This window comes from Notothenia rossii (genome assembly GCF_949606895.1).
Source record: "Notothenia rossii genome assembly, chromosome: 8".
Classification (NCBI taxonomy): domain Eukaryota; kingdom Metazoa; phylum Chordata; class Actinopteri; order Perciformes; family Nototheniidae; genus Notothenia; species Notothenia rossii.
In genome coordinates this window covers 837566-849304 of record NC_136906.1, presented here as the reverse complement: position 1 = coordinate 849304, position 11739 = coordinate 837566, and the positions used below count along the sequence as shown (strand labels likewise).

At 47.4% G+C, this 11739-nt stretch overlaps 1 protein-coding gene across 1 annotated transcript in view; it reads left to right on the top strand.

The window, feature by feature from the left end:
- The window catches only part of pyya (peptide YYa), a 12148-nt gene extending 609 nt beyond the window's left edge, over positions 1 to 11539 (top strand). Inside the window, exons 2-4 of the mRNA XM_079646694.1 lie at positions 5962 to 6149; positions 10476 to 10544; positions 11247 to 11539. Coding sequence (XP_079502820.1) covers positions 5962 to 6149; positions 10476 to 10544; positions 11247 to 11271 — 282 coding nt within the window. The 3' untranslated portion in view covers positions 11272 to 11539. The remainder of the gene's footprint in view (positions 1 to 5961; positions 6150 to 10475; positions 10545 to 11246) is intronic.
- Positions 11540 to 11739: the final 200 nt, after the last annotated feature.

Sequence of the window (11739 nt, the reverse complement as noted above, 5' to 3'; positions counted from 1 at the left end):
CAGATCTTCCTCTTCCTCAGAGGAAATGCTCGTGTCATTTTATCCGTTACTGAGAGTCTCTGCAGTCAGAAGACGACGAGGGACCGGAGTCCTGCAGGACCGTCACGTCAAACCAGAGACAGATAGTTCCACTCAAACAGACACGCTTTCAAAGCTACCACCTCAGATCAGAAGCTCTTTATTGATCCCTATGTCTCATTGGTTTGCCTAGCAGAAGCATAACCTGTCTCCCTCTCACCTGTCTCCCTCTCACCTGTCTCTCTCTCACCTGTCTCCCTCTCACCTGTCTCTCTCTCACCTGTCTCTCTCTCACCTGTCTCCCTCTCACCTGTCTCCCTCTCACCTGTCTCTCTCTCACCTGTCTCCCTCTCACCTGTCTCCCTCTCACCTGTCTCTCTCTCACCTGTCTCCCTCTCACCTGTCTCTCTCTCACCTGTCTCCCTCTCACCTGTCTCTCTCTCACCTGTCTCTCTCTCACCTGTCTCCCTCTCACCTGTCTCTCTCTCACCTGTCTCTCTCTCACCTGTCTCTCTCTCACCTGTCTCCCTCTCACCTGTCTCTCTCTCACCTGTCTCTCTCTCACCTGTCTCCCTCTCACCTGTCTCCCTCTCACCTGTCTCTCTCTCACCTGTCTCCCTCTCACCTGTCTCCCTCTCACCTGTCTCTCTCTCACCTGTCTCCCTCTCACCTGTCTCTCTCTCACCTGTCTCCCTCTCACCTGTCTCTCTCTCACCTGTCTCTCTCTCACCTGTCTCCCTCTCACCTGTCTCCCTCTCACCTGTCTCCCTCTCACCTGTCTCCCTCTCACCTGTCTCTCTCTCACCTGTCCCCCCTCTCACCTGTCTCTCTCTCTCACCTGTCTCCCTCTCACCTGTCTCCCTCTCACCTGTCTCTCTCTCACCTGTCTCCCTCTCACCTGTCTCCCTCTCACCTGTCTCTCTCTCAACCTGTCTCCCTCTTACCTGTCTCCCTCTCAACCTGTCTCTCTCTCACCTTTCTCCCTCTCAACCTGTCTCTCTCTCACCTGTCTCCCTCTCACCTGTCTCCCTCTCACCTGTCCCTCTCTCAACCTGTCTCTCTCTCACCTGTCCCTCTCTCAACCTGTCTCTCTCTCACCTGTCTCCCTCTCACCTGTCTCCCTCTCACCTGTCTCTCAGCTGTCTCCCTCTCACCTGTCCCTCTCTCAACCTGTCTCTCTCTCACCTGTCTCCCTCTCACCTGTCTCTCTCTCACCTGTCTCTCAGCTGTCTCCCTCTCACCTGTCTATCTCTCACCTGTCTCCCTCTCACCTGTCTGTCTCTCACCTGTCTCTCTCTCAACCTCTCTCTCTCTCTCACCTGTCTCCCTCTCACCTGTCTCCCTCTCACCTGTCTCCCTCTCACCTGTCTCTCTCTCACCTGTCTCCCTCTCAACTGTCTCCCTCTCACCTGTCTCCCTCTCACCTGTCTTTCTCTCAACCATTCTCCCTCTTACCTGTCTCTCTCTCACCTGTCTCTCTCTCAACCTCTCTCTCTCTCTCACCTGTCTCCCTCTCACCTGTCTCCCTCTCACCTGTCTCCCTCTCACCTGTCTCCCTCTCACCTGTCTCCCTCTCACCTGTCTCTCAGCTGTCTCCCTCTCACCTGTCTATCTCTCACCTGTCTCTCTCTCAACCTCTCTCTCTCTCACCTGTCTCCCTCTCACCTGTCTCCCTCTCACCTGTCTCTCTCTCACCTGTCTCCCTCTCACCTGTCTCTCTCTCACCTGTCTCTCTCTCAACCTGTCTCCCTCTTACCTGTCTCCCTCTCAACCTGTCTCTCTCTCACCTGTCTCCCTCTCAACCTGTCTCTCTCTCACCTGTCTCTCTCTCAACCTGTCTCCCTCTTACCTGTCTCTCTCTCAAACTGTCTCTCTCTCACCTGTCTCCCTCTCACCTGTCTCTCAGCTGTCTCCCTCTCACCTGTCTCTCTCTCACCTGTCTCTCTCTCAACCTCTCTCTCTCTCTCACCTGTCTCCCTCTCACCTGTCTCTTTCTCACCTGTCTCCCTCTCACCTGTCTCCCTCTCAACCTGTCTCTCTCTCACCTGTCTCCCTCTCACCTGTCTCCCTCTCACCTGTCTCTCTCTCACCTGTCTCTCTCTCAACCTCTCTCTCTCTCTCACCTGTCTCCCTCTCACCTGTCTCCCTCTCAACCTGTCTCTTTCTCACCTGTCTCCCTCTCAACCTGTCTCTCTCTCACCTGTCTCCCTCTCACCTGTCTCCCTCTCACCTGTCTCCCTCTTACCTGTCTCCCTCTCAACCTGTCTCTCTCTCACCTGTCTCCCTCTCACCTGTCTCCCTCTCACCTGTCTCTCTCTCAACCTGTCTCTCTCTCACCTGTCTCCCTCTCACCTGTCTCCCTCTCACCTGTCTCTCAGCTGTCTCCCTCTCACCTGTCTCTCTCTCACCTGTCTCTCAGCTGTCTCCCTCTCACCTGTCTCCCTCTCACCTGTCTCTCAGCTGTCTCCCTCTCACCTGTCTCCCTCTCACCTGTCTCTCAGCTGTCTCCCTCTCACCTGTCTCTCAGCTGTCTCCCTCTCACCTGTCTCTCACCTGTCTCCCTCTCACCTGTCTCCCTCTCACCTGTCTCTCAGCTGTCTCCCTCTCACCTGTCTCCCTCTCACCTGTCTCTCAGCTGTCTCCCTCTCACCTGTCTCTCTCTCACCTGTCTCTCTCTCAACCTCTCTCTCTCTCTCACCTGTCTCCCTCTCACCTGTCTCCCTCTCACCTGTCTCTCAGCTGTCTCCCTCTCAACCTGTCTCTCACCTGTCTCTCTCTCACATGTCCCTCTCTCACCTGTCTCCCACTCACCTGTCTCTCACCTGTCTCTCTCTCACCTGTCTCTCACATGTCTCCCACTCACCTGTCTCTCTCTCACCTGTCCCTCTCTCACCTGTTTCCCACTCACCTGTCTCTCACCTGTCTCTCTCTCACCTGTCCCTCTCTCACCTGTCTCTCTCTCACCTGTCCCTCTCTCACCTGTCTCCCACTCACCTGTCTCTCACCTGTCTCTCTCTCACCTGTCCCTCTCTCACCTGTCTCTCACCTGTCCGTCTCTCACCTGTCCCTCTCTCACCTGTCCCTCTCTCACCTGTCTCCCACTCACCTGTCTCCCACTCACCTGTCTCTCACCTGTCTCCCTCTCACCTGTCTCTCACCTGTCTCTCTCTCACCTGTCTCTCACTTGTCTCTCTCTCACCTGTCTCTCACCTGTCTCCCACTCACCTGTCTCTCACCTGTCTCTCTCTCACCTGTCTCTCACCTGTCTCCCACTCACCTGTCTCTCACCTGTCTCTCTCTCACCTGTCTCTCTCTCACCTGTCCATCTCTCACCTGTCTCCCACCTGTCTCTCTCTCACCTGTCTCTCACCTGTCTCCCACTCACCTGTCTCTCACCTGTCTCTCTCTCACCTGTCTCTCTCTCACCTGTCCCTCTCTCACCTGTCTCCCACTCACCCGTACAATAGAGAAATTAAAAGACTAGAAATAAACAAAATGGAAGCATCTCAAATAGAACATGGCGTTGTGAAGCAGCTTGAGATGACGTTGTTTAAAGTGTGATATATCGATGAAATGTATTAAATACATAAATATCTCCAGAACACATGATTACAGATCCCGCACTGGGTCGAACCATTGAAGATAAGATTAGAGGGACCTTTATTGACCCCCGGAGGGAATATAAGGAGTTATAGCAGCAACACATTGGTATACCCTGCAGTCCGGATACAGCTGATAACCTGCAGATACACACATACCTCCAGAACACATGATTACAGATCCTGCACTGGGTCGAACCATTTGAAGATTGGAGGGACCGATATTGATCTCTGTGGGGAAGTGCAGGTGTTATAACAGATAACAGAGCTGCTCAGAATAAACAATATCAGAATCAGAAAAATGATCAGGTTTATCTCCAGGTAGGTCGACACGTACGAGGAGTTTGACTTGATGTCGTGGTGCAAACAAACATCAAAAACAAAGATTGAAAACTATTTGAAGAAAAACTGTAATAACATTAAAAATATATATAAAAATATAAAGTGACATTTAGCAGAATTGACATTGAAATAGAATGAAATAAAATATGTGCAGAAATAAAAGAAACTGATATCGTACATTGTGTGCATTAATGTAATGTTACTTCTAGACTCTTCTTGCACTATGTTATCTGTTTCATTGTGTTTCTCTGTGGGAGGAGCCTAAGATTTGAATTGACATATCCTCGCTGTAGCTCTGCTCACAGGACAATAAAACCCTTGAAACTTGAATCTTGCATCTACCCTGCAGTCCAGATACTCAGGTATAATATATTTAAGCAATAGCTCACGACAGGCCGTGGTATATGCTCATTATATCACAGCTAAGGGGCGTGGTTCGGCCCGAAGATAAAACGGTTACCAAGTGTGGCAATATGAAAGAAAAATACACACTCTAATTTAAATAGTTTTTATCAGTAAATAATGATGTTCAAAATAAAATAGTCCCTCCGTTGCCTTCTGCACAAAACATAGTGCAAGGTGGTTGCTATGCAACAACACTAACAGCTAGCGAACATATTAGACAGAGAGCGTTGATCCATTATTTGGCTGTTTATTTACATTAATGTGTATGTTGCTGTTTATTGTGCAGTCACTGAGAAACTGTCCAGCATCAGTAGCATGGCTTACGTGGTCACTTGTATAGGTTGAGGTTGTTCGAGGCTGTTGCTTGGCGTGGAGAGAATATTGCTCCACTTTCTCCGGTCCCCGAGATTGGGCTTCCAGTAGCTCTGGAGAGAGCTTTCGAACCGGTGGCCACTAACGGTCATCATTTCTCTGCTTTGTTTCAAGACCCGCATCAGAAAGCTTTTGAATGGTGGTACTTTTCCAGTTGGTCTACCTGCTCTTCACGGAGCTCTGCATGTCGTAGTTTAGCTGATTTTTTTTCTGGAGATAGGCACTGCTCAATCCACTCCTCCATACTATAGTAAGACCCCCCCGGAGGTCGAAGTTAATCTTAAATGTTTCCATCTTATGCTTTGTAAGTTTGTTTCGTAACGGAAGAAATTTAAATATATTTATAAAACGGACAAGTCAAATCAAGCAATCTGATTGGTCGATAGCATTTTTGCGGACCTCTTTGATTACAGATTTGAAAACATCGTTGCTTGCTTTAAAAGTAGCACAATTCATTATGTTAGACCTTCAAAAGTATCTAGATATCCCTGCCCTAATGCCAAAGGAACTGCACACTGAATATGTTTTGGCGTTTGATGTCTATGTCTGGACCGCTGCGTCAAAAAGGAGGGCTTCTGCCCCGTTACTTCTCCGCTGCTTTCTTGTTCCAGTTCAGCCCAACGGTATACTGTTTTTCTCAGACGCGGAGGGATACTGACTTGTTGTGAAAAGTAACTTACAATTCTACCCGTGGTATACGCTCAGTATATCACGGCTAAGAACCAATCAGATTGCTTGATTTGACTTGTCCGTTTTATAAATATATGATATATACTCGGGGGGGGGGTCACCAGGCTCCCCACGATACGATACCATCACGACATATGCTAAGTGTTGTGATACGATATATTGAAGTTAACTTGTTTAATGGTATGCTAAAGTAATGCTAATATGGATGTAGCTTAAATGTATTTTGTGTCTTTGTGTCTTTGCGTCTTTGTGTCTTTGTGTCTTTGTGTCTTTGTGTCTTTGCGTCTTTGCGTCTTTGTGTCTTTGTGTCTTTGCGTAGCTCTTACGTTGGTTTTTTGAGTTTTCAATACATTAGAAATCATCAGTCAAGCGTACGACCAGCTTTCGGAGGGATACGCTACAGTTTATGTAATAAAATATTGATACTTGGCGTCTGTCTATTGATACAGTATCGCCATGCAAAGGATCGCGACACAATGCTGTATTGATTATGTCCCCCACCCCTGATATATATATATATATATCCCCCCCCCAGATGGCGGTGCTACTCAGACCCTACCTGCTCCTCCTGGCCGCTCTGGTTCTGGTTCTGGTATGTTTCGGGACGCTGGCCGACGCTTACCCCCCGAAACCTGAGAACCCCGGAGAGGACGCTGCCCCCGAGGAGCTGGCCAAGTACTACACGGCCCTGAGGCACTACATCAACCTGATCACCAGGCAGAGGTACAAGTACACACTCACTGTACTCTTAACTAAGTACTACACAGCCCTGAGGCACTACATCAACCTGATCACCAGGCAGAGGTACAAGTACACACTCACTGTACTCTTAACTAAGTACTACACAGCCCTGAGGCACTACATCAACCTGATCACCAGGCAGAGGTACAAGTACACACTCACTGTACTCTTAACTAAGTACTACACGGCCCTGAGGCACTACATCAACCTGATCACCAGGCAGAGGTACAAGTACACACTCACTGTACTCTTAACTAAGTACTACACGGCCCTGAGGCACTACATCAACCTGATCACCAGGCAGAGGTACAAGTACACACTCACTGTACTCTTAACTAAGTACTACACGGCCCTGAGGCACTACATCAACCTGATCACCAGGCAGAGGTACAAGTACACACTCACTGTACTCTTAACTAAGTACTACACGGCCCTGAGGCACTACATCAACCTGATCACCAGGCAGAGGTACAAGTACACACTCACTGTACTCTTAACTAAGTACTACACGGCCCTGAGGCACTACATCAACCTGATCACCAGTCAGAGGTACAAGTACACACTCACTGTACTCTTAACTAAGTACTACACAGCCCTGAGGCACTACATCAACCTGATCACCAGGCAGAGGTACAAGTACACACTCACTGTACTCTTAACTAAGTACTACACGGCCCTGAGGCACTACATCAACCTGATCACCAGGCAGAGGTACAAGTACACACTCACTGTACTCTTAACTAAGTACTACACGGCCCTGAGGCACTACATCAACCTGATCACCAGGCAGAGGTACAAGTACACACTCACTGTACTCTTAACTAAGTACTACACGGCCCTGAGGCACTACATCAACCTGATCACCAGGCAGAGGTACAAGTACACACTCACTGTACTCCTAACTAAGTACTACACAGCCCTGAGGCACTACATCAACCTGATCACCAGGCAGAGGTACAAGTACACACTCACTGTACTCTTAACTAAGTACTACACGGCCCTGAGGCACTACATCAACCTGATCACCAGGCAGAGGTACAAGTACACACTCACTGTACTCTTAACTAAGTACTACACGGCCCTGAGGCACTACATCAACCTGATCACCAGGCAGAGGTACAAGTACACACTCACTGTACTCTTAACTAAGTACTACACGGCCCTGAGGCACTACATCAACCTGATCACCAGGCAGAGGTACAAGTACACACTCACTGTACTCTTAACTAAGTACTACACGGCCCTGAGGCACTACATCAACCTGATCACCAGTCAGAGGTACAAGTACACACTCACTGTACTCTTAACTAAGTACTACACGGCCCTGAGGCACTACATCAACCTGATCACCAGGCAGAGGTACAAGTACACACTCACTGTACTCTTAACTAAGTACTACACGGCCCTGAGGCACTACATCAACCTGATCACCAGTCAGAGGTACAAGTACACACTCACTGTACTCTTAACTAAGTACTACACGGCCCTGAGGCACTACATCAACCTGATCACCAGGCAGAGGTACAAGTACACACTCACTTTACTCCTAACCTAGTACTCTTATTGTACTCCTAACAAGTACTCTTACTCATACTCTTCACCAAGTACTCTTACTGCACTACAGCACCAGTTTGAGGTACTTTGAGGTCTATGTATTTATACGTATACTTCACTTCTATTTGGAAGCAAATATCAAACTTCTTATTGGACTAAGCCGCGCTCAGGTAGCTGCTGATACCTGAGAGAGTGTCCTTCAGACCCCCCCCCCCCCCCAGCCTCTCAGCTGATCTGATTACCCCGTCTCTCCTCCAGGCCTCACATCAATCACCTCCGTCTGAACAAAGACCCCAAACCCAGTTACTGAGGGTCTGCTGGTATTAAACACGGTTTCATCTGAAGGAGAGCCAGCTGCCCCGGTTCATGAAAACCAAATAGCTGTTTGATATTTAGATCCTGGGTTTAGAGGAGCCTCGTGAAGCCAGGGGGACTCAATCAGTTCAGGGGAGGGGGGGGGGGTTATCAGATGAGGGGCTGAGGCTGAATGGAAGGACTCAGAGCAGGAATATAAAGTGCAGAGCATTAAGCGTTCAGGCCAGGGGGAAGTATACGCTGTATTCTCTGGAAAGTTTCAGGTTTGAATGTAAATATTTGACCTTTTTCTCTTATTTTAAAACCATGATGTCAACTCTGACTCCAGCACACTTCAAAGAGTTCCACCCTTTACTAAGAACCTCTTCAGGACTCATTCAAATTCTCAAATCCACAGACTCAACGGAGACATATCCTTTGTCTTGTTCTACGCTCGACTTGCTTCTCTCTCTGTGTCTCTGCCATGTTCGGGAAGAAGACTCCCAGGAAGTGAACTAAGTCGTGAAACGTCTGGTTTAAATATTTTGAGGACATTTGATCCGGTTTGTCGTCCTCTGACTTTTCTTAAATGAGTAGGACTCTGAATGGAGACCAAATGGGGCATCTTTCTGATAGAGTAAAGAAAGTCCATTTAGTTGTCAGCACTGAGACTCTTGAAATGTTTGGTAAGGGTCCCCATCACTTTGATCATGTGTTGAGCAACCTGCTGAATCAGACCGGGGGTAGGTCACAAGCTTCAGGGGTTTCCTGAAGACCCACATGACGTTTCTTTCAAGCATTACAAATATATACTCGATCCAGTCCAATCCAGCGTCTTCTGAAACTTCAAAATGAACTCTCTGCCTGGAACTGAACCTGGTTCTGATTCTGATTCACACCGGCTCTCAAAGACCTGACATTTAGCTTTGAACTGCTCTTTAGGATCCTGAGGAGAGGATGTGAGAAGATGGGTTCAGCATCCTCAATGAAGCCTCAGATAAAGGTCCAATGTGTCCCACAAGCAAACCCTAATGTGTGAGGAACGTCCTTTTGGTCCGGGTATAACTCTAACACCTCTAACTAAAACCCCATTGTTAAGATACAGTCCATGGAGGTGCTTTTCATGCTGATAACACACCAGGTCCAACCCACCATCCGGAGGGTTCTGAAGGATGGACGCTAGGTGGTCTCTCCACGTCCAACCCACCATCCGGAGGGTTCTGAAGGATGGACGCTAGGTGGTCTCTCCACGTCAACTAAAGGGCTTTAATGGATGATGCATGGACTGCAGGTTACATGACGAAGATATCTGCGTCCGACTGCAAGAGACAAAACAGAGACGAGAGGCAGATGTGCAGAAACACTGGAGACAATAAGAGACAATAAGAGACAATAAGAGACAATAAGAGACAATAAGAGACAATAAGAGACTATAAGAGACAATAAGAGACAATAAGAGACAATAAAGCCTCTCAGACGATCCGCTATCAGAGCGGAGAACATCTGACTTCCTGATGTTTCAGCGCCTCACACTGAGACACAGCTGTGATGCTTCCTGCAGGGTGTGTGTGTGTGTGTGTGAGTGTGTGTGTAACCAAGCATAGGATTGGGTGCTGGGGCTCAGCAGGAGGAGGAACAGGTGGTTGATGGGAACACTGAGGATCTGCAAGTCGGGCTGCAGGAGTTGAATAGCACTATTACACACTCATAAACGCACACACTCACACTCATAGCGGAGGAAGTAAGCTGTTAAACGGCTGTGTGGTTTCACATTGGGACGCCCCCCGGGTCTGGAATCATCAGAGGATAAAACTCATCCAGACTCTGAAATCACACACACACACACACACACACACTGAATCAGACTGTGAAATGCAGCCCACATATCAAGGAGTGAGAGGAGACAGCCAGATGTACAGTGTCTCTTGAACGCATCACTCCTTTCTCTTTGTTTACCTGAAGGTGTTGTCCATCAGGTTAATTACATTTCATTTAATTTAGCTGACGCTTTTATTCAAAGTGACTTACAATGACCGATTACAGAGACATCCTCCCTGGAGTGACTGAGGGCTAAGAGCCTTACTCAAGGGCACACTGGTGGTGGTGTTCCAGGTGGGATTTGAACTCACAACCTTCCAATCTTCAGCCCACCTCACTATCCATTAGACCACCACTACTACCCCCGTAAATGATCCACGAAGGCTCAAATGTTAAAATCCAATCATCAAATACCTGTTGAGACATTTAATAACAGCTCAGCTGGGGTTCCTCTCCTGCTCATCGTGAATATCTGTGACCAATTCAACTCTAATTACCGTAAATACCTGTGTGTGTGTGTGTGTGTGTGTGTGTGTGTGTGTGTGTGTGTGTGTGTGTGTGTGTGTGTGTGTGTGTGTGTGTGTGTGTGTGTGTGTGTGTGTGTGTGTGTGTGTGTGTGTGTGTGTGTGTGTGTGTGTGCAGGTATGGGAAGCGTTCTGCTCAGGAGGACGTGGTCGCTGAGATGCTGTTTGGAGACAACCAGAGGTCAAGGTGAGGACCATCACTGACATCTCACCTGTAATCAAACTGTGTTCATTACAGTGAACTGATGTTGCCTTCAGGGACCAACACACACACACACACACACACACACACACACACACACACACACACACACACACACACACACACACACACACACAAATTGATTTGGATAAAAGGTGTTATTTTTAAGAATTTGAGAAAAAGTGTTATTTTTAAGATTTTGAGAAAAAGTGTTATTTTTAAGATTTTGAGAAAAAGTGCTATTTTTAAGATTTTGAGAAAAAGTGTTATTTTTAAGATTTTGAGAAAAAGTGTTATTTTTAAGAATCACCAGACGCTCAGCAGCTTCTTCTGACCTGAGCTCCTCCCACAATGCATCAGATATAATAACATACAAAAATACAAAGTAAGAAATAGTACAAGAAGTCTTTATACATGTCAATAGAATATGATATGTACAAGAGCAGAATGTGAAATGAAAGAATGTACATTAAGACAACATTAAAAACGGTTTATTGTGATGATAACTATATATATATATAAGTAGATTGCAAGATGACGGACGGATGAATGTTTGTACCTCGAGGCACGTCACAGAGCTCAGCTGTTTGTCTGATGGCCTGAGGGCTGAAACTGTCTCTCTGTGTTTGTTCAGGTGTGAATGTCGATCATCTGTATTTAAAGATTCCTCTCTGTGTTCCTCCACAGGTACGAGGACTCCCTCATGTGGTGATCCTTCTCCTCCCATGATGCACCTGGCCACTCGTGCCTCTCACCTCTGAGCCCGACTCACATCTCACTCATTACAACACAACTGTACATAATTTACTATTGATATAAAACAATATATGAGATCAGAGCTACTAATCAGAAGGTGTACCTGTGTCCGTCTATATGTGTGTGTGTGTGTGTGTGTGTGTGTGTGTGTGTGTGTGTGTGTGTGTGTGTGTGTGTGTGTGTGTGTGTGTGTGTGTGTGTGTGTGTGTGTGTGTGTGTGTGTGTGTGTGTGTGTGTGTGTGTGTGTGTGTGTGTGTGTGTGTGTGTGAGCATCAACATCCCTCTACTGTTAGAGAGGAGACTCTTGTTTAGCTGATGTAAAAGTATCGTCAGAATAACTTAATAAAATCAGTTCTATGTGATGACAGCGTGTTGATGAGTGGGTTTATGTGATGGAACTCTGATCGCCTCAATAAGTTCAGAA